We start from the raw sequence: 24,569 nt of genomic DNA on the forward strand, positions 1-24,569 counted from the left end.
CTTACAAACATTATTTAATAATCGAATAAGTCATGGTCATGGAGACAACCTGCACTAGTTTTGTTTACCTACTAGCTGCCCTTATGTCCACAAAAAAATTGAATGGGTTGCTCTCATTCCTTGGCTATAAAAAGCATTAGTTGCTGGCAGAGACCATAAGGAGAGTGACACAGAAAACCCAAGAGACGTCGTTGGTCAAGTGAAGTGAATTTGTTGGCTTGCGATGGGTGTTCTGAGCAATAGCTGCAGGAGCCATGGCTTTGCAATGCCTTGTAGACTGGAAGGGGACGGCCGGTTAACCCCCAAAGGCAAGGTGGCGTAAAAGCCACCATGTTCATCTACTGTAAGTAAAAAATGAACCATCTCCTTTTGGTTTTACAACGAATATCGCCAGGTATATATAGTAAAAAAATCAATGGTAAGAATCAAGTTAAGTTATATTTTCTAAAGGTGACCGGGAAAAATTGCTCTTGTTGCTGAAACGAATCTTGAACAGTGTGTGTGATCATCATTTTACAACAATTTGAAGATGGGTATGAATAAATCAATGCAAAGGTATAGTGGTGAACTGGTGATTCTTCCACTGTGTTTAATTTGCAGTCCTGGTTGTGATGACGAACATTGGAAACATCCCGATGCTGTTGAACGTGGTGAGCTACCTGCATGGCAAGATGCATATGGGCATCGCCGACGCCTCCACCACTGCCACTAACTTCTTCGGTGCAATCTGCGTCTTCACCTTCTTTGATATGCTTTTATCTCCGACTCCTACGTCAAGCGTTTCTACACCATCCTCATATTCGCACCCATCGAGATTGTGGTGAGTATGTATACGTACCTCAGTCAGTAGCACAAAAATATACTTGAACTCTTGCCATGGACAGGCTAGGGTTACATGCTGCTAGCATGCCAAGCTCACTTCCCGTCGCTGCGCGCACCCGCCACCGTGCGACATCGTGAACCACCCCAGCGAGTGCACGACGGTGAGCGGCCGGAACCTAAGCCTGCTGACGCTGGGCCGGTACGTGATCCGGATTGGCGAGGGCCAGGGTTTTTTTTACCGGTAGAAAAAAAATTTCGTCACTTGCCGATAAATGCGATATTTCGGAAATTTCGGAAATTTTGGACCAAATTTAAACAAATTTAAATTTTTTCAAAAAAAATGACAGAACTTCAACTAAAACTATCTCTAATCCTTGCACATCACATTTGCATATAATAAATAGCAATATATCACAAGTTATAACACACAATTGATATATCCATAGCACGGTGCATCATGATAATGCAAAGTCCTAAATATTAGTAGTCTAACTGTCTAACAGTCCCAAATAGTAGTCTTAACAGTCCCAAATATTACACCTAAATAGAGACTTGGAAAGTCTCAATATTACATGTCCATGGCATTGCAAATTAATGAAGTGCCCAATATTACATGTTTAAATACATCCCAAATATATGCAAAATGCTGGAACTTGCACCATACTGCAGCTCCATATCTTCTCCTTTGGGGCTTCGGTTTGCATCACCATTGACCATTAAAGCATTCATATGCTACAAAAGTGTAAGTCAACAATTTCACATGTAAGGTCTATGTAGCTAAGTTACTATGGGAACTAAGTTGAAAGCTAATAAATACATAACCAAGTCAGTGGGGAGATTCTTCATCTAACCTTTTAGAGATCTTTGACACTCTTGAGAGTTGGTTTCTTCTTCCTAGTTGACCTTGGACGGAAATGAACCGATTTCTCAATCCTAATACTTGAACTACCACGAACTCTACTACCACTAGCACCTTCACCTACACAATCATAATTTTCATAAAGGAACTTGAATGTTGAAAATAACCGAAACAGCTAAAGCAAACTGAAACTCACCATCTCCTTTGGTTACACCGGACGTACCACCATCAGCTTTGTCTCCCTCCACATCATCATCACCTAGGAAGCAAAATAGATTTTCAACAAAATCACATGTTATTCACAGTAAATTAGAAATCACAACTGCTATAGTTTATTTGAACAAAAAGCTCACAATCACCTTCATTGTCAGAACTAGCAGAGCTGCTGTCCTGTAACTCAGCATATATTGGGCTACCATGTGGAGAATCTGAATCAGAGTCATCTTCAAATAAATCTTCAGGTTCATCTTCCTCCAATTGCACCTTCCTTTTCTTCTTACCGCCCTTTTGACCGAAACAAAGTTTCCTCTTGAATGCGGCCACTTCCGATATGTCCATCTGTAGCTCGTCAATAAGAAAGCCTCCAGGCATGGTCCAATCATCAGCCTCAAGGGCATATTCATCCAGTATCGGTGTAGACTCAGACCTAGAGTGGCATAGCCAGTCCATGATGGGGTTGGTTTCATCAAAAAAAGCAGCATCCATCATCAAGCTATATGGATCTGTCTCCTTCTCTTTAAGGCTTTGAAAATCAGCTTCAAATTGTTGGATGTACAGCTTCAGATTATAATGAACATAGACCAACTTCATAAGCTTGTCATAACTCAACTTATTTCTCAATTTAGTATGAACCAGAGCAAAAGTACTCCAGTTTCTCTCACATCCACTTGATGAATTGCATTGTGAAACAATGCGTATCGCAAGTTTCTGTAAATCTTTGCACTGACCTCCATATGAATTCCACCAATCAGCTGCAGTGAATTGATTAAATTTAGCATTTAGTTTACAAAAACAAATATGCAAACTGATTTGGCCAAGAAAATATAATACCTGGACTGGTTTGACCACGAAGTGCTGAGCTCCGAGCCTCTAATGATCCAAATAACATTTTCTTTTGACTGAATATGTTCGTAAACTGGTCAATAGCTTTGGATGCCTCCTCTGGTGAGCTTGCTAACTTTTTGAGTGCAACAACTACAGCTAGTACAGCAGAATGATTTTGTGCAATTTTTGAGTGATACAGCGATTCAGGGTCAAGTGCAGCAGCTAGGAATGGGAATATGTAAAGAAGTATTAGTTAGAAAACTCCAACAACTGAAATAGAATGCAGCAGCTAATAATATTGTAAGATGTTTATGGCTGCCAATATTGATACGAACAACACAACAAATGCATGAAAAACGCTATAGATCAGTCTACAACAAGTCTACCAGTTCTATGAGCAAGTTCAACAAAAAAATACATGAAAAAGGCATAAGTTATAGAATTTTCAGTGCAACTCTTAATTCTGTACCTGCAAGCATGAGAGTTTCATTGAGAAGATATCGAGTTCTCCGATTTATTACTTCATTGATCCTATCTAGGAGATCCTTTGTAGCTTTTTTATCATGCTTCAATTTAGCAAATATTTCTCTCTGAGCTTTTAACATCCTTGGAATGAATCCAGATATTGTCCCATTCTTCTGTTGATCAGCAAATCGAAGCACACAATACAGTGGTGTGACAGCTTTCAACACCAACTCCACATCTTCCCACCACACCCTACTTGTCAAGCAATCATATGTGAATTCATAGTCTAGATCATCTTTCCATTCACTATTTGCCCAATCATTGGACACCATCCATGCTTGAAATTTATTTTTTCTGTCCCAAAAACTTTGCAAGAATAAGAAAACTGTGCCAAATCTGGTGGCATTCCATCGAGTCAATTCTCCGCCTATCTTTTCTCTCATCGTAGCATGAAGCCTGGAAAAATAAGGACATGTGAGCTACACTTCTACATGGAGAAAATGCATGTTCAGCAGCTGGGAGAGTTGATTGTTTCTATGATTGATTGTTTCTTCTAATCTAAACATAAACAAGTCAAAGATAGGAGAGTTACCTATTATGGCTGTGGAAGAATTTGCATATCCGTTGTGCACTTCGCACTACTTCATCAACCTCAGCAAAAGATGATATTTCTTTCAACATCAAGTTGATAGTATGTGCTGCACATGGCTGCCAAGTGATATGTGGATGTTCAGCTACAAGTTGCTTGCAAGCTGCCTTGTAGTTGGAACCATTATCAGTCACAATCTGAACAACATTCTTTGCCCCAACATCATCTTCAACTACCTTTCTAATATGCCCATAAATAAATGCAGCTTTTTGGGAATGACCAGTTGCATCCACAGAACTATGGAAAAACATGCGGCCATTGCAAAATATCATGAAATTGATGATGCACATCTTGTATGGTCCTGTCCATGAATCACACATCACAGTGACTCCATATCGAGCCCAATTTTCCTTATGATCTTCCATTTGAGCTAGCAAGTCTTCATAGTTCAAATCCAGCAAAGGGCCATCTATCTCTCTTCCCGATGGAATAGCCACTCCTTCTCCAAGCTGTTGGGTTAATTTAATGGCTGATGCAAAATATGGGCAGTTAGCTTTTGTTCCAGCAATATCATTGGCTTGGAACCACTTTGACCAAATTTTTCCAAGTCTAATTTTGGAATCCCCCTGCAGCATAATGTCCACCCTAGGCTGCGATGGTGCCTTGCTGCGTGCCAAATCTAAATCAAATGGAGCTTGAGAAACACTAGGACTCCGATAGAACCTACTGATTGTAGTCTGATTCCCCGAGCCACTTGCTCTCTCTGAAGGTGGAGTGTTACTATTGCATCTTTCACCACATACAGGCTGGTTCCTGCTGCTTGCCCCAAACAATGGTGAATAGCTAACACCTGACCTCCCTATATCCCTCATTGATTCCCTTAATGCCCATTCAAGCTGCCCATCTTCATCACGAGGAATGTTAGACCTTCTAGCATCTCCATAAGCTTCCTCCATAATTGCCTTTTCCACATAGAGACGATGTTCCTTAGCATCAGCCCTATTCTTTCTCCCTCTTGCACTCTCTGCCAACATTATATTCCTCACAAACTTTGGCACATTTTCACATGACACCACATCCCCCGCCATTCCAGCTAGATGATTCCTCAGACGGGTCACACCTCCACTATCCCTTTTAATCGAACAATAAGCACAACTGAAACCATTGCTTTTCCACTTATCTCCATGGCTCCAAGCCTCCGTAATTGGTCCTCGTAGACGCACCTCAGTCCCTACAGTTCAAAAGAAAGAAAATACATTAACTTGGTACCAAAATGTGATTTAACTTATATTGAACTGAAATCTGAGCAAACTGAGTATTAACAGAAATCTGAGCAAACTGAAATCGTAGACAAAGCTCATATTACCATACAAAATATTTAGAACCTCACTAAACAAGTGTGGGCTGTGCACAAAGTAAATCAGGATATGGTGTAAAACACATGCAGCAAGGATGGCAATATATATACAATGATGCACAAGACACATAGACAAAGCTCATTACAATACAAAATTATGTGCTGGATAATGTAAAACCACTAGAAAATGATCAAATGTCGTGCAAAACCATTGCAGTGCACCTCCATTGCAAAATCATATGCAAGCTCACCTGTTTTACTCCTCACAATATCGCCGGCTCCACCGGAGTAGCTGTCGCGCCCGCCACCAAGTACCTTGCTGCAACGTTGCCGCTCCGTCGCAGCCGTTCTGTCTTGCCCACCAATGGCATTGGCATCTGGTTCTTCTATCCTCAGCATGGCGTTGTGATGATTTCTGTACTACTAACTAGTTGCTAGCACTTGGTGCTCATCACACAGGCAACTGTAATGTGAGCAAATAGGATCTATAAATCATTGTGTTCTTGGTGCAACATTTGACTCATGTTACTCTTTCTGGTGTTTGTTTCCTTATGGTTTGGACATGTCTGAATGCAAAGTGCTGCATTTATTTTTCCTTGACCTGTTGATTCATCGACTTGTCACAAATTCTCTAATAATAATTTAACAATGATTATATATATTGCAATTATGATGATCTGACACATATTTGTTGTGAGGCGTCTGTCACGTTTGTAACTATCTTGTAGACTGTTAAATACTGGAGGCAACAATGCTATATATAAGAGCCAATGCATTTTGTGCTCACACGAGTCACTCGCAAGTAGAATTTATCATATTTTTGTTGCTCTCGCCATATATATCCCCATGCAGAGCTCAAATAGCATCGACCTAAACCTTGGGAGCGTAGTGGATTGTTTCGCTCTCTCTCTGAATTTGAGCAATCCACACAATAGCAAGCTGCAAATAACATGCATGGTTGATTGAGATTCATGGAAGCTTCTCAAGGAAAATCCAGAGGACTGGTGCCACATCTCTCTTTGCAGCAGCCTAGAATGGTAGCACCACAGCAAGACGCAGCAGCCGAGTAGGCAACAATAAACAGAGGAACTAATTGCTAACAGAGTGCATCCTATAGCAGAACAGTTATACATAGCGGAATCATTCAGTGAGGATCATAAGCACAGGTTTTCAACTGGCATGCACTTCTCTATCTTTGCTAAGGAGCTAGTATAGGAACTTAGGACATATTCTACAACTAACTAGTACTCTATTGATATACTAGGAGGTAAGGAAATGGATCACACCAATTCTTTTGATAAGAATCAACCAGTAGAAACAAGGGTTGACCTCTATTTGCCATCGTTTTAGTAGAAACGAAAATCGAAATCCAATGTTTGATCTACATTGCAATTGATGTCATCCATTTTGACACAACACGTTCTTTTATCGTATATATCAGCAAACACTTGACCCTTCGAGACTGTTGCCCATGCATGTTTGTCTTTTTGGATCATTGTTTTCTTGAGTTTGAGTATTAAAGAGGTAATATTTTTGTCCCGTATATACATGACACAGAAAGAAAACGAATCACTTAACGGCTTGTTTAGCTCAGATCTAGCAACTTGGTACTCACTATCTGCTGCCGGAGGTGGCAGTGGCAGTGGCGGTGGCCTTGTGGCAGCGACCGGAGTGACGCGCCGTCGGCAGCTCCTCCGCCTTCCCCGCTTGTGATTTAGGTCCTCCACCGTCGGCAACCCCGTCACCACCGTCGGCACGGGCGGGGAGGGCTGGCGGCGCGCCGGCACGGGCGGGGAGCCGGGGAGAGGCCACCCGCGCGGCACAGGCGTGAGGGCGGGCGCCAGCAACGCGCTGGTGCCGCGGGCGCGCGGCGCAGAAGTGAGGGCGGGCGCGCGGCGCAGGCGTGCGTGAGGGCGATTTGGGGGAGTGGTGCTGAAGGATTTTGCAATGGAGGTCGATTTGGGGAATTGGGGGAGTAAAATGAGTGGATTTAGGGTTTCGGGGACTATATGGTGGGCTGGACGGTGGGAATCGGCGTTCTGGGCCTTTTGGCGCGCGATTTAGGCGGGGAGGCCGAATTCAGCTGAAAAATTTGACCGGCATGGGATTTTTTTCGGGACCCACCGAAACATACGAAATTTCGGGTTTTTCGGCGAAATTTCGCCGAAATTGTTTTCCTTGGCGAGGGCGCCGTGCGGGTGTGCGCGGCGGCGCTGGGCGGCGACCAGTTCGACAGCGACGACCCGCGGGAGGTCCGCGGCAAGGTCAGCTTCTTCAACTGGTACGCCTTCTGCATCTTGCTGGGCGGATTCGTGGGGCTGGTGTTCGTGGTGTGGGTGCAGAACAACGAGGGCTGGGACCTCGGCTTCATGCTGTCCGCGCTCGTCGCGCTCCTCGGCACCCCCGTCCTCGTCGCCGGCCTGCCTTTCTACCGCCACCAGAAGCCCACTGGGAGCCCCCTCACAAGAATGCTTCAGGTAGACATCATATAGACGTTGATTATCTCCGTTTGGAAAGTTAGCAAGATTTTCAACTGTACTGAAAGTGTTAGCACTATTTTCTATGGAAAATATTGTGCTATTTTTTCTATGAAAATATATTGTGAAATCTGGTGATCATTTTTTGTGTGAACCACAGGTTTTTGTGGCAGCTTTTAGGAAGAGGAATCTTTCAGTGCCTGAGGATTTGGTTGGGATGCACGAGACCACCAGCATCGAAGTGCTGGAGAGAACTTCAGGTTTCAAGTAAGTGGGCTTATCTCCATCCATGTCTGCCAGAACCCCACGTAGAAGAGTACTCTCCCTTCTGTTTCACAATATAAGTAAACATTTCCAGATACAAAAAAGTACATTTATATAAATGCAATCATAGCCTCTTGTAATTAATTCTTCAAAAAAAAAAGGTTCCTCGACAAAGCGGCCGTGGACGACGGCGACGCGCGGCGGTGGTCGCTGTGCACGGTGACGCAAGTGGAGGAGGCGAAGATCATCCTCTGGATGCTGCCCGTCTTCGTGAGCTCCGTCCTCGGCTACCTGCCGATCCCGCTGCTCCTGACGTTCACGGTGCAGCAGGGCGGGACCATGGACACACGGCTGGGCGGCACCCACGTGCCGCCGGCGAGCCTGTTCGTCATCCCGATCGTGTTCCAGATGCTGATCCTGGTGGTGTACGACCGCGCCGTCGTGCCGTGGCTGCGCCGCGGCACGGGTACGCCGGCGGCATCATGCACCTGCAGCGGATCGGTGTCGGGTTCGCGTCCAACGTCGTGGCGCTCGCCGTGGTCGCGGCCGCCGAGATGTCGGTGTTCTGGCTGACGCCACAGTTCTTCCTGCTGGGCGTCATGGACGTCACCTCCTTCGTCGGCCTGCTCGAGTTCTTCTACAGCGAGGCCTCCGCCGGCATGAAGTCCATCGGGGGCGCCGTCTTCTTCTGCATCCTCGGCGTCGCGTCGTGGCTCGGGAGCGTCCTCATCCGGGTGGTCAACCGCGTCACCGCGCGCCACGACAGGGGCACTGGGTGGCTGGACACTGCTACAGAATGGATTTGTTGTTCTGGGCGATAACGGCCTTTAGTTCCGGTTACCACGCCGGGACAACGATCCCGGGACTAAAGATGAAACCTTCAGTCCCGGGTCATCGAGCCGGGACTAAAGATGAACCTTTAGTCCCAGTTGGTGTTACCAACCGGGACTAAAGGTCCTCCAGCTGAGCAAACCTGGCCGCACCCTTTAGTCCTGGTTGGTAACCCCAACCGAGACTAAAGGTTCCTTTTCTTTTTCTTTTTTTTTGTTTAATTTATTTTCAGTTCAGTTACATATATTTGTTTAATATATAATATGTTTTTATATACGTATTCTACGCTGCTAATATAAATACACGCACGCATATAATTACATCTAATTCTCATCTCGAGCATTATTATATTCGAATAAAGTATGAAACTATATATATTATAGATATATATGTATATATACAACACTTTCATAATCTTGTTCTCGAAAATAACGATATCAATAAACATTTAATTTACATCATTAGTTCCTTAGATCAAAGTAGAACTCGCCGTTGGGATTTAGCACTTTTTCTAGAAGATATCCTGCTATTGACTCTTGAACTGCTTTCAGATGGTCTTTTTGCATGACCCTTCGTTTCAACCATTCAGTCTTGCATTTGAAATAAAAGGAAAAGTATTAATATATATATATATATATATATATTCATTTAAAAATAAATAAAATTTGATATATACGTACTCTAAGGACATCTTTAGGAGTTCTTCTTATGTATGCAGTGATAAATTCACAAACGTAGTATCCACACAAGTTATTACCTGGTTCCTACCGTAAACACCACTGTACGAGAAGAAGATTATTCTCATCATCTCACACGTAAATTGAAGTACGATATAGTAATTAAACACGTGAGGAAGTATATATAGTACTACTTACTGGTATTTCACCTTACATTAAGTGGTGCCTTGCAATCCTTGCGGTGTTGCCGAATAAACTCTTTCCAAACCCTGTGCGACCAATAATGTACGATCGTTAATAAATTATGGCAAAGTCTATTCAATAATAGTTGTGCGCGAGAGATCGAAATTACCCCTGGATAATGTCTATCATATCTTGGTATTGTGCTCACTCTTTTCTCAATGAGTCCAAGATTACTAACTGACTTGAGTTTAACTCAATGACAATGAGTATCCAGTGAAACCTGCATTGGTTTATACACACACGTACATGCATATAAGTTGTATTGATATTACATAAAATGTGTAGACTATATTATTATTAACACTTACTCAAAGTTGTACGGAAAAAGTATTGTTGTCTTATTGTGCTGCTTCACGAAGAACTTTATGATATTCGTCTGTGCTTCAGATACCCAGTGGTCCTTGACAATAATATCGGTTTTGAATACGATATAAGGATCAATGAAGCCAACACTGGTGTCTTGTATTCTTTGGAGCTCTGACATCTGGAATCTGTATATAAATATAAGTTACATGTGAGGATAATTATATACACGTACGCATGGAAGTGAGTTTATTAAATAAAAGTAAGAATCACTTACAAACAAAAGTAGCTAATGATTGATTTGTCCAGAGCGTCCAAGTAGAATAGTTGATGCAATTCTTCGAAACTAATATGTAAGATGTCATCTCCATGGAAGTAATGATAGTCTCTAAATCTGACAAAGATCCACTGCTCACCCCTGCCACACGCCTACATGTACCACTTGTTGAGCAAGTACATTTGTGTACCCAATTCATTCAGAGCCATAGGGTTGTACAGACTTTTGCCAAATTTATAAGTCTTTCAGGTATCAACTTCCAAGTTCTGGATTAGAGCTTTGCCCGTCACTTGATCCAAGGTTAAACCAGTTTGTTCAAAAAAAATCATTAAGGTCTTGAACCGACACTTCTTCAGAGTTGTCTGGTCGATAGACTTCTATGTTGGAACCATATTGATTAGCAACAACAAGATTTTGCATTGGTTGCTTCTGTTGTCCGAGCTGTGGGACATCCTTCCCTGATGCTCTTTTCCTTTTCTTATGTGCATCATGTGACTTCACGAGGGAGCGGTCATAGTCTGATAGTGGCGGTGGCTTACGAACTTCAAGCATCTTTTTCTTGTGAGCTTCGACCTTCTGCCTCAGCTGATCTCGTGGTATGTAAAAGTACGACTTCTCCTTAAGCTTCGCTTGTCTCTGCTTTTGGATATCTATAAAAAAATCTTTCACTTTTTTGCCTTCTTCAGCTGCTATTTGCTCATCAGTCTTTTCAGGAAGTATTTCTTGAGAAATAACTCTTTTTTTGGGTCTTCTTTGCCGCTGGGACCTTAGACGTCTTTGTAGTGCGTCGCTGTGGAGGTGGTAGGGGCGTTGTTGGAGACCGGCGTGGAGGCGATGAGACCGGTGTTGGAGTCCGGCGTGGAGGCATTGGAGATCGTTGTGGAGGCGGTGGGGCCGGTGTAGGAGTTGGAGATCGTTGTGGAGGCGATGGGGCCGGTGTAGGAGTTGGAGATCGCCGTGGGGATGAAGTCGTCTCGCCCCCCGCGACGCTGTGATGAGATGGGGAATGAATGATTGGGCTAGGCTGGGGGAGAGACCCTGCTACAAAAACAAGTTATGGTCAATTATTTTTGAAGCCAATATAAAATTAATGGAAAAATAATATTTCATTCACTATCATTCGTACCTAGGGTGAGGTAGGGGAAGTGGTGGCGCCCCAGGAATGATGATGAAGCGTTTGCGCCATTGAATAAATGTCTTCTCTGCTTCTCCTAGTGTCTTCTCCCCATCACCGCCTTCAATGTCAAGAGAAACATTGCTGTAACCTTTGAGCACTCTATCGACTGAGACGCTAGCATATCCAGGTTGAATAACTGACCCATGGATTCTTGGTGTCTTTGTTTGGTCTATTCGAGATACAACCCCGACAACCACCATGATTGATGCATTATTACCATCTGAAATGTGCAGCTCACATGTTGTTAGAGGCTCGGTAATGTCATCAACAGGGAAGCGCAACCCAGCATCACCTTGAATAACTGGCAGCTCCGTGGAAGCACAATTGCTTTTCATCTGACCAACGGGGCTAATGGTGACTCCCGGCGTCGATTGCATTTGACTCATTGCTAGCTGCACTTGCCTCTTGATCTCCTCCTGCATTCTTGCCTCAAGAGATTTTTCTCGTTCATGTGATTCAAGCAATGCTTGTCGTGACTCATTAACAAATTGCTCCAATACACGGATTCGGTCTGCCTCCTCATCCTTCTTTCTCTGGTGGCTTCTATAGGTATCCCTGTCTGCTGGGAATGCTTGTAGCCACGGAACCGCCCCATAGCCTCTTGTTCGACCACCATGTTCGGGATTCTCTAGGGCCTATGTCAATTCATTCTTTTCTCTGTTGGGCTTGAAAACACCACTATCAGCTTCTTCCCTAGCACGAGCTAGTCTCTGTGTTGCTCTCTCAATTTTTTGGCCGAAAATTAGCTTGCCAGTGTCTAGGTCTAGGCTTCCCCCATGAGCGTAGAACCAATTCTTCGCGCGTTGAGGCCAGTTCTTCTCTATTATTTCAGGTATGATTCCCTTGGTAGTAATCTATGCTTCTAGGTTCTGCCACTTGGGAATAGCACTCCTATAACCACCTGATCCCATGCGATGATGGTATTGCTTTTGTCGGGCATTCTGCTGATTCCTCATCACACGTTCCTCACTCTCTTGAGATGTCTTGTATTGTACAAAGTCATCCCAATGGGACTCCAACTTGACAAATGCCTTAGCATTGAAATTCGGTGTTTCATTCTTCAAGATAAACTTTTTATACAATGTCTTCTTCCAACTCTGGAACAATGTTGTCATCTTCTTCATTGTCCAATCCCTCACTAGCTCCTTCAAAGCATCATCTGCTTGTAATGTGAAATGCTGAGTGATATCTCTCCAAGCTAGGTTCTTGTCACGATCAGATACAAAACTAACATTAGGAGTGGATATCTTCTGCTTCCATTCACGAGCACTAACTGGGATCCTATCCCTTACAATGAATCCACATTGATTGACATATGTCTGAGCATGTGGTCCCAATGGTTTGCCGGTGTCGGTGTCAAATTCTGATATTATGAAACAGCCCTCTAATGGTTTTTTTGGCCCTCGGACTTTCCTACTCTTGCCGGTGGTTGATGTAAATCCAGAGACCGGCTACATGAGTAGAAACACAACGATTAACAACAAATATACGTACGTATGCATCTATAAGAGATGATAGATAATCGAATATACCTCGCTAGTATTTTCTTGCGCGACAATTTGTTGATCTTCAACCACCGGCATATTCAGGATATCATCATAATCAGCAAAGTACTGACTCGTGTCATCCACATTGGTGACGGCGTTGATAATATTTGCCATTATGTCATCATTCAAGTTATCATCTGGAGCAGCCATTTGTATCTTCAAGATAACACATAGATATATAGAATTACTATGGCACATAACATAAGTACATGTGATAACACATATAGAATTACTAAATCCAATTAAATATAATAACACATAATATTTCATAAGGATAAACAATAATAAGGTATAGGCTTTGGAATCGAATAAAAAACACTTTCGATCCAAAAAACATGGAAATAAGTACATGTATATATACATATAGAATGATACAATTTTCTCTCTCTCTCAACACATAGAATAAGTGCATATGTATATATCTCTAGATATGCATGTGATAACACATAGAATGTCTCTCTAGATACAATTTTCTCTCTCTCTCTCAACACATGGAAATAATTAAGTACATGTATATATACACATAGAAATAATTAAGTACATATATATATATGTATACATATAGAATCTCTAGATAGAATTAATTACTAAATCTAATTAAACCTAACATATATACATAGATAGAATTTTACTAAATCAAAATTAAATCTAACACATAGAGAGAGAGAGATAGAATAATAATTACTAAATATATCAAAAACTATAATAAAAACTATCTAAAAAAACTATCTAAATAAAGAAATAATTAAATTTTAATACATTTAAATCTAATTAACATATATAAAAAACTATCTAAAACTAAGAATAAACTACTAATTAAATTTTAATACATTTAAATCTAACATATATATCAAACACTACCTAAAAAAACTATCTAAAAAGTATCTAAAAAACTATCTAAATAAAACAGGCTATGGATGGATGCATGCATGGCCATGCATGCATGGCGGCTGGGCGTGCTGGCCGGCCACGGGGCCGAGCAGAGCCACGCGAGGACGACGTACGGCGAAGAATCGATGGCCGCCGGGCGGGGCTCGACGACGACGGCGGCGCGGGCGCGGTAGAGACGACGATCGAGGCCGGGCGAGGGTAGACGACGACGGCGGCGCGCGCAGGTGCTGCAGAGACGACGAGATCGATTCTAGATCGAAAAGTAGAAGATGAACCGATCGATATATATAGGCCGGGACCCTTTAGTCCCGGCTGGTAACACCAACCGGGACTAAAGATCCTTTAGTCCCGGCTGGTAAGCCAAACCGGGACTAAAGGTCCAACCTTTTAGTCCCGGCTCGGCTTACCAGCCGGGACTAAAGGATCTTTAGTCCCGGTTGGTGTTACCAGCCGGGACTAAAGGTATTTTTGGGCGGGCAATTCCGCCCACCCTTTAGTCCCGGTTCCTGGCCTGGGCCGGGACTGAAGGCCTGAAATTTTTGCAGCCCGCCAAAGTGTTGTTTTTTCATTAAGGATTGTAGATCTTGATGAGCTGCTCAAATGAGACACTAAATGACCTCAGATGAAAAATCTCTGAATACCAAGTTTGATTATCTCAGCAAGATCTACAATTGTTACATAGCTCATTTTTCCATTTGAGAAAGTTTTATCAAACACTAGTCACAAATCCTTGATTCTCATATAGACTTTCTAAAACTATGTCACACACTTGTGAAATTTGAACTACATTTTGTTCAAACTTTCTCAAATGAAAAAATGGCCTATATAAGGATTGTATATCTTGATGAGCTGAACAAACTTGGTATTCAAAACTTTTCAATTGGAGACAATCTAGGGTTCCGAAAACTAGTTTGTAGGCGTCGAAATTTAAAAATCACAAATTTGAACCGTCCAAACTATCTCAAATGGAAAGTTGACCAAAACAATAATTGTAGATCTTGATGATTTTAACAAACTTGGTACTCAAAATTTTTCAATTTGAAGTCATTTAGAGTTCAGAATACTAGAGTCGAAGTGTTGTTTTTTCATTTGACCAAATTTGACTTGGTCAAACTTGCTCAAATGAGACACTAAATGACCTCAGATGAAAAATCTCTGAATACCAAGTTTGATCATCTCAGCAAGATCTACAATTGTTACATAGCTCATTTTTCCATTTGAGAAAGTTTTATCAAACACTAGTCACAAATCATTGATTCTCATAGACTTTCTAAAACTATGTCACACACTTGTGAAATTTGAACTATATTTTCTTCAAACTTTCTCAAATGAAAAAATGATCTATATAAGGATTGTATATCTTGATGAGATGAACAAACTTGGTATTCAAAACTTTTCAATTGGAGACAATCTAGGGTTCCTGAAAACTAGTTTGTAGGCGTCGAAATTTAAAAATCACAAATTTGAACCGTCCAAACTATCTCAAATGGAAAGTTGACCAAAACAACAATTGTAGATCTTGATGATTTTAACAAACTTGGTACTCAAAACTTTTCAATTTGAAGTCATTTAGAGTTCAGAATACTATAGTCGAAGTGTTGTTTTTTCATTTGACCAAATTTGACTTGGTCAAACTTGCTCAAATGAGACACTAAATGACCTCAGATGAAAAATCTCTGAATACCAAGTTTGATTATCTCAGCAAGATCTACAATTGTTATATAGCTCATTTTTCCATTTGAGAAAGTTTTATCAAACACTAGTCACAAATCCTTGATTCTCATATAGACTTTCTAAAACTATGTCACACACTTGTGAAATTTGAACTACATTTTGTTCAAACTTTCTCAAATAAAAAAATGGTCTATATAAGGATTGTATATCTTGATGAGATGAACAAACTTGGTATTCAAAACTTTTCAATTGGAGACAATCTAGGGTTCCGAAAACTAGTTTGTAGGCGTCGAAATTTAAAAATCACAAATTTGAACCGTCCAAACTATCTCAAATGGAAAGTTGACCAAAACAACAATTGTAGATCTTGATGATTTTAACAAACTTGGTACTCAAAACTTTTCAATTTGAAGTCATTTAGAGTTCAGAATACTAGAGTCAAAGTGTTGTTTTTTTATTTGACCAAATTTGACTTGGTCAAACTTGCTCAAATGAGACACTAAATAACCTCAGATGAAAAATCTCTGAATACCAAGTTTGATCATCTCAACAAGATCTACAATTGTTATATAGCTTATTTTTCTATTTAAGAAAGTTTTATCAAACACTAGTCACAAATCCTTGATTCTCATATAGACTTTCTAAAACTATGTTACACACTTGTGAAATTTGAACTACATTTTGTTCAAACTTTCTCAAATGAAAAAATGGCCTATATAAGGATTGTATATCTTGATGAGCTGAACAAACTTGGTATTCAAAACTTTTCAATTGGAGACAATCTAGGGTTCCGAAAACTTAGTTTGTAGGCGTCGAAATTTAAAAATCACAAATTTGAACCATCCAAACTATCTCAAATGGAAAGTTGACCAAAACAACAATTGTAGATCTTGATGATTTTAACAAACTTGGTACTCAAAACTTTTCAATTTGAAGTCATTTAGAGTTCAGAATACTAGAGTCAAAGTGTTGTTTTTTCATTTGACCAAATTTGACTTGGTCAAACTTGCTCAAATGAGACACTAAATGACCTTAGATGAAAAATCTCTGAATACCAAGTTTGATCATCTCAGCAAGATCTACAATTGTTACATAGCTCATTTTTCCATTTGAGAAAGTTTTATTAGACACTAGTCACAAATCCTTGATTCTCATATAGACTTTCTAAAACTATGTCACACATTTGTGAAATTTGAACTACATTTTGTTCAAACTTTCTCAAATGAAAAAATGGCCTATATAAGGATTGTATATCTTGATGAGCTGAACAAACTTAGTATTCAAAAGTTTTCAATTGAAGACAATCTAGGGTTCCGAAAACTAGTTTGTAGGCGTCGAAATTTAAAAATCACAAATTTAAACCGTCCAAACTATCTCAAATGGAAAGTTGACCAAAACAACAATTGTAGATCTTGATGATTTTAACAAACTTGGTACTCAAAACTTTTCAATTTGAAGTCATTTAGAGTTCAGAATACTAGAGTCAAAGTGTTGTTTTTTCATTTGACCAAATTTGACTTGGTCAAACTTGCTCAAATGAGATACTAAATGACCTCAGATGAAAAATCTCTGAATACCAAGTTTGATCATCTCAGCAAGATCTACAATTGTTACATAGCTCATTTTTCCATTTGAGAAAGTTTTATCAAACACTAGTCACAAATCCTTGATTCTCATAGACTTTCTAAAACTATGTCACACACTTGTGAAATTTGAACTACATTTTGTTCAAACTTTCTCAAATGAAAAAATGGCCTATATAAGGATTGTATATCTTGATGAGCTGAACAAACTTGGTATTCAAAACTTTTCAATTGGAGACAATCTAGGATTTGCATCGTTGTATCATGCGGGCACAACAGTGAATTTTTTCTTGACGTATGACCCTTGGTTATGATCTTGTCGTAACCATGGAGTGTCTTCATCATTTAACATGATGCTTGGATCTTTCTTCACTATGAAGGGTGGAATTCAGACATTTCTTTCATAATCTTCTGACATGTCTGACTTGTCTTCAGTTCCCACTATATTTATTTTCCCAGAAAGAACTATGTGGCGCTTTGGCTCATTGATCATTAAGTTGATGTCTTCGTTTTTTTCTCTCTTTGATTTTGTAGACATGTCTTTCACATAGAACATCTGACTCACATCGGTAGCAAGGACGAATGGTTCGTCTTTGTATCCAATATTGTTGAGGTCCACTGTTGTCATTCCATACTCTTTGTCGACTGTTACCCCTCCTCCGGTCAGCTTCACCCATTGGCACCGGAACAAAGGGACTTTAAAATTAGGTGCGTAGTCTAGTTCCCATATATCTTCTATGCGGCCATAATATGTTTGTATATTCCCATTTGGATCTGTGCCATCTATGCGAACACCACTATTTTGGTTGGTGCTCCTTTTATCTTGGGCAACTGTGTAAAATGTATTCCCATTTATCTCATACCCTTGGTACGTGAGGATATGCCATGATGGTTGCCTAGCCAACAAATACAGTTGCTCATCAATATTGTCATCGCCTTGACATTCTTTTTGCAACCAACCACTGAAACTTTCCATGTGCTGACGCCTAATCCAAGCTTCAGTCTTCCCTGGAAACTTGGATCGTAAGAACTCCTTATGTATCTCGATGTACGGATGCACCAATGACGAGTTCTGAAGAACTGTGTAGTGTGCTTTATTGAAATAATCGTCTTCCATGCTAATATATGTTTTCTTCCCTAAAGTTCCTTTACCACTGAGTCTCCCCTCATGTCGCGATTCGGGAACGCCAATCGGGGCAAGGTCAGGAATAAAGTCAACACAGAACTCAATGACCTCCTCTATTCCATAGCCCTGGGCGATGCTTCCTTCAGGCTTAGAACGGACTTTCACATATTTCTTCAAGACTCCCATAAACCTCTCGAAGGGGAACATGTTATGTAAGAACACAGGTCCAAGAATACTAATCTCCTTCACCAAATGAACTAGGAGGTGTGTCATGATATTAAAGAAGGATGGAGGGAACACCAACTCAAAGCTGACAAGACATTGAACCACATCATTCTGTAGAGTAGCTAGTTCCACTGGATTGATTGCCTTCTGAGAAATTGCATTGAGGAATGCACATAGCTTCACGGTGGCTAGACGTACATGTGGAGGTAGAAATCCTCTTAAAGCAACTGGAAGCAATTGCGTCATAAGCACGTGGCAATCGTGGGACTTTAAGTTTAGGAATTTCTTCTCTGGCACATTTATTATACCCTTTATATTGGAGGAGAATTCCGATGGGACCTTGATGCTGCTTAGACATTCGAACATGCTATCCCTCTCTTCTTTGCTAAGTGTGTAGCTAGCAGGACTTAAGTAATGACGTCCATCATCTATCTTCTCTGGATGAAGGTTGTCTCGTTCTTTCATGCCCTGCAAGTCCTGGCGTGCTTCAAGTGAATCCTTTGGCTTCCCGTACACACCCATGAATCCTAACAGGTTCACACAAAGATTCTTTGTCAGGTGCATCACGTCGATTATGTTGCGGACCTCTAGGACTTGCCAATAGGGTAGCTCCCAAAAGATGGACTTCTTCTTCCACATGGGTGCGTGTCCCTTAGCATCTTTGGGAACAGATTCGCTGCCTTGTCTCTTTCCAAATACTACTTTCATATCCTTGACCATTGCGAGTACATCTTCTCCGGTTCGGTTATGAGGCTTCCTTCGGTGGTCTAGCTTACCTTTAAAATGCTTACCTTTCTTTCTTACTTGGTGATTCAAAGGAAGGAATCGACGATGGGCAAGGTACATGACCTTTCGACATCTTTTCAAATATATACTGTCAAGGTCATTAAAACAATGTGTGCATACATTATATCCTTTGTTTGTCTGACCTGAAAGATTACTTAAAGCAGGCCAATCATTGATTGTTACGAACAACATTGCTCGTAGGTCAAAGTGTTCTTGTTTGTACTCATCACAGACACGTACACCTGGTTTGTTCCATAAAACTAGAAGTTCTTCAACTAATGGCTTCAGATAGACATCAATGTCGTTGCCAGGTTGCCTCGGACCTTGGATGAGGATCAGCATCATAATAAACTTCCGCTTCATGCATAACCATGAAGGAAGGTTGTAGATACATAGAGTAACTGGCCAAGTGCTATGACTAGTGCTCTGCTCCCCAAAAGGATTCATACCATCTATACTTAAGGCGAACCTTAAGTTTCTAGCCTCATTTGCAAACTCTGGAAATTCCCTATCTATCGCTCTCCACTGGGACCTATCAGCTGGGTGTCTTAGCATATTGTCTACCTTACGGTCTTCTTTATGCCACCGCAACAACTTTGCATGGTCTTTATTTCTGAACAAACGTTTTAAGCGTGGTATTATAGGAGCATACCACATAACATTGGCAGGGATTTTCTTTCTAGGACGTTGTTTACCCTCGACGTCACTAGGATCATCGCGCCTGATCTTATACCGCGCTGCTTTACATACCGGGCATTCATCCAAATTCTCGTATTCATTGCCATGGTAGAGGATGCAGTCATTAGGACATGCATGTATCTTCTGGATTTTTAATCTCAAAGGGCAAACAACCTTTTTTGCTTCGTACGTAGTGGTGGGCAATTCATTTGGCTTCGGAAGCATCTTCTTTATGAGGTTCAATAAATTCCTAAATACCTTGTCGGATATACCATTTTTTGTCTTCCACTGTAGCAATTCCAGTGTTGTACCCAGTTTTTTTGCCCCTCTTCGGCCGTCGGGTATAGCAACTTCCTATGATCCTCAAGCATGCGCTCGAACTTAACTTTCTCTTTTTCACTTTCGCATTCTTGTTGTGCATCACGAATGGCATCGCCAAGAGCATCACCGAGATCATCTTCTGCCGCTACCTCTTCTTCATCTCTCCCCATTGTAGTATCATCAAAGGCAGCATACTGAGCAATAATGTCATCAATGTCTAAATCTTCTCCTTCACCTTCTTCCATCATGACCCCGCTTTCTCCATGCTTAGTCCAACATATATAGTTTGACATGAAACCTGACTTAAGCAAATATAAATGAAGACTCATTGAGCTTGAATATTTCTTTAAATTCTTACATATGGCACATGGACAGCATATGAAACTATCCCGTTTATTTGCCTCGGCCACACCTAAGAAATAGTGCATGTCCTCAATAAAGTCTTGGGAGCGGCGATCGGCATTATACATCCAATGGCGTGACATAATCTGTATTACACGACAAATTATGAAAACTTTGAACATAATTAAGTATTTTATTACACAACATAGATGACACACACACGGTTGATTAATTAACTAAGCCTAGCTACAACGTAAGCAATCCCAACTATCACTAAACAAACTAAAACTACAATGCACTTCAGTAACATAATTATTTCGTGATCGTACGCAACTAAAACAGACAAATCATTCTTCTGTTGAATATCAATAAGCTTCTCCTGCTGGCTCACTGCCTCATCATCAGCAGCCGCTACCTCAAGCGCACCCAAATTCTGCACGTATGTAGCATAATCTTCCTCCCAGTACCAACCATCGCATCCATTGCCCTCCCACTGAAATTAAAGCCAAAAAATATTTAGTCAAAAATATCCAAGAAAAGCAGGTCAATTAGCCATAATTATAAAATGCGTAAGAAACTCATATCGCGATCCGGGCACTTGTAGAAAACACGACCCTTGTTGGGTCCCTGTCTCTTGACTCGGTACTCCATCACAATCTTCTGCTTAGACTTACCGCAGATAATGAGAGGGAGTTCTGGCCTAAGTCGTTTCGCAACCGAACGAGAGGCCGAGGATCCGGTACCAGTTGTCATCTACTTTCTATACTTATTTTTGTAAACTAGTGTAAATTTCATATTTTCTAAAATGATATATTTAAACAAAACTAGTACGGATTTCACATGTTTCAATAAATAACCATCCGTACTAGTTGACCTTGCTTACGTGATCATCTCGGCCAGCATTTCTCCACCGGATGGCACCGTACTTGGCCAAGGAAGAGCTCCGATTCTACGAGAAAGGAAACATGGTCTTCCACGACCGTTGCCGCTCTCCCTCGTAGAATCAAAGTTCCTCCTTGACGTCCGTTACCGTTCGGCAGAGAACATGTTGGCCGAGCTGAACACGGTCCGCAAGTTCAACTAGTACGAATTTTTTATAATTTTCTAACTATTTACTAAGTTTTTCATTTCATGGAAAATTTAATTCTAAAAAATAAAAGGCATGATTTCTAAGTAGTTTATTTCATGGAAAAAATAATTCTAAGTGACCCGCTCGATATCGGCGAGCTCGCGGACGTTTAGGTTGCCGAGGATAGTAACATTTGTAGATGACATTTGTAGGTCTGAAGTTATCAAATATCCATCAAATTATAGCTCAAAAACATGTTTCAATAAATAACCATCCGTACTAGTTGACCTTGCTTACGTGATCATCTCGGCGAGCATTTCTCTACCGGACGGTACCGTACTTGGCCAAGGAAGAGCTCCGATTCTATGAGAAAGGGAACACGATCTTCCACGACTGTTGCCGCTCTCCCTCGTAGAATCAAAGCTCCTCCTTGACGTCCGTTACTGCTCGGCAGAGAACATGCTCGTCGACCTGAACACGGTCCGCAAGTTCAACTAGTACGGATTTTCTACAATTTTCTAACTATTTTCTAAGTTTTTCATTTCATGGAAAATTTAATTCTAAAAAATAAAAGGCATGATTTCTAAGTATTTCATTTCATGGAAAAAATAATTCTAAGTGACCTGCTCGATATCGGTGAGCTCGCCGGCGTTTAGGTTGTCGAGGATAGTAACATTTGTAGATGACATTTGTAGGTCTGAAGTTATCAAATATCCATCAAATTATAGCTCAAAAATATGTTTCAATAAATAACCATCCGTACTAGTTGACCTTGCTTACGTGATCATCTCGGCGAGCATTTCTCCACCGGACGGCACCGTACTTGGCCAAAGAAGAGCTCCGATTCTACGAGAAAGGGAACATGGTCTTCCACGACCGTTGCCGCTCTCCCTCGTAGAATCAAAGCTCCTCCTTGACGTCCGTTACCGCTCGGCAGAGAACATGCTTGCCGAGCTGAATACGGTCCGCAAGTTCAACTAGTACGGATTTTCTACAATTTTCTAACAATTTTTTAAGTTTTTCATTTCATGGAAAAATTAATTCTAAGATCACGTAAGTCACCGGGGATGAGGATGGCGCGTGCTCCAGTGAGGACGAGCGAGGCGTGATTTTGATGAACTAATTTAACTTTTGTTTATCCAAACATATATGCAAATCATCATGTGATTTTGAGCTAAAAATTACATATAAAATCATAATAAAGTCTAACATATAAAGTTACACATTCATCTACATCGCAAAATGAGATAAGCTACTGATAAAACATAAGAGGATTAAGTTTGTTACCTCCAAAATCGAAGAGCAACACCAATTAAGGGGGAGAGAGCAAGAACAACAGCAAGCTAAAGAACAGAGGCAGTGAGTTTGAATGGAATGACTCGGGCTCGGGGAGGAAGAAATAAACTGAATTATAGGCCAGGATAATTAGTCCCGGTTAGGGAGTCAAACCGGGACTAAAGATTAATCTTTATTTCCGGTGCATCACCCAAATCAGGACTAAACCGGGACTAAAGTCCCTGCCCCGCGGATAGCCGTTGGGCAGGGACCTTTAGTCCCGGAAAAAAAAAAAGAAAAGAAAAGAAAAAAAAAGCCGAGGCTAGTAGTGGGACGGCGCCAGCCTCAGCGCCGGCCGCCTCGATTTGTTCTACTGGCTGCTTCCGCTCTTCGGATTCGTCGCCTTGCTTGTCTACTTGTTGTGCGCGTGGAGGTACACCTACAGGCATCATCCGTCGAGGATGCAGTCGGCGACGGAGGATCATAGGGTGTCTCCCGCATCCAAGAAGCTAGATGCGGCGCTTTGACGATGACATCGTTATCGTTAATTATTAGTTGACGTGTTCTAAACATGCAATTTTCATCATCAATCAAATAAGTAAGTATTAGGGTCTGATAGCCCAAGAGAGAAAACTCACTGTCTACACATGCCAAGCCTTATCACCGGGACCCAGATCAGCCAGATGTGGAGGAATACTAAAACAACGTCCGACGCGTAACTGATCGCAGTTGTACCCGGTCTTTTCTACGCACGCTGTCACCAGTGTGATCCAAGGGAGTGGCGGAGTTGTAACGAGAAACTGAACCAAAAGACATCACATTTACATCCCACCACATTCACATACTACAGTAACATATTATGGCAAAAACGATGCAATCACACGTATTATGATGAAAAGTCGATGAGAAACACAAGATGTTAAGTCACAAATTTGAAGAATAAACTAATAGTTCTTAATCAGTTGATTCAATGCTGGGTAGACCCTCACCCTCCTCGTGGACCTCCTCCTCTCCTCCCTCCATCAACAGCTCCTGCATGGCTGCATCCTGGCCGACCGTAGGGCGAGGCTGCTCCGCTGCTGTCGCGCCAGCTCGGTTGCTTTTGCTCTTCCCAGCGTCCGGTGCAGCGCCAAGTGGCGGTGGGCCATGGGAGGCGGGCGGCCGGGCAGTGGCGCACCCACAGAGGGACGCAGAGGGAGGCAGGCGGTAGGCGGCAGGCGGCTCCTCACTCTCACCTAGGGTGTCGCCGCGTCAGTCATCGATGACTCAGAAATTGGGGAATGAACGAATCCACCGATTGGGAAAGGAGGAGTGTGCGACGGTGGGCTTTCAATGGGCCTATCACCTTTGTAGGCGCCTGGGCTGAATAAAGTGTAGAAAAGGCCCATCCACTGGTTTCTTCCTCCATACCGCCGGCTGTCTGCTCGTCCTCGCCGCCGGACGCCAGTGTTAGGGAAGAAGGGTCTGGGGTCTGCGCGAGCTCATCGGTAGCTGGGGCAGCCGCCCCACCCCGGCCCAAGGGTGGCTCCGCCATGATTCCAAGGCAATTGAACAAGCTCGCCTTAATTTTAATGAATCCCCTTCACACAAGTGGCGGCTTTTGAAGCCTATAGCAAACAAAAATCATCTCTGGTCGTGCATAGTTGTTGTCTTAGGCTATACTATTT

The 24,569-nt window shown here is 41.7% G+C and overlaps 1 protein-coding gene and 1 pseudogene across 1 annotated transcript; one reads left to right on the plus strand and one right to left on the minus strand.

The window, feature by feature from the left end:
* Positions 1–254: 254 nt before the first annotated feature.
* LOC136505083 (protein NRT1/ PTR FAMILY 4.3-like) lies at positions 255–23,523 on the plus strand (annotated as a pseudogene).
* Positions 1,308–5,484, minus strand: LOC136505080 (uncharacterized). The gene is made up of 8 exons (XM_066500178.1): positions 5,388–5,484; positions 3,783–5,010; positions 3,195–3,646; positions 2,732–2,947; positions 2,041–2,652; positions 1,878–1,940; positions 1,674–1,801; positions 1,308–1,554 (listed from the first exon to the last, which is right to left on the minus strand). The coding sequence occupies exons 2-7, from the start codon at positions 4,865–4,867 to the stop codon at positions 1,677–1,679; spliced, it is 2,553 nt and encodes an 850-aa protein (XP_066356275.1). The 5' UTR covers positions 4,868–5,010; positions 5,388–5,484; the 3' UTR covers positions 1,308–1,554; positions 1,674–1,676.
* Positions 23,524–24,569: the final 1,046 nt, after the last annotated feature.

Source organism: Miscanthus floridulus, chromosome 14, assembly GCF_019320115.1.
Source record: "Miscanthus floridulus cultivar M001 chromosome 14, ASM1932011v1, whole genome shotgun sequence".
Taxonomy (NCBI): Eukaryota; Viridiplantae; Streptophyta; class Magnoliopsida; order Poales; family Poaceae; genus Miscanthus; species Miscanthus floridulus.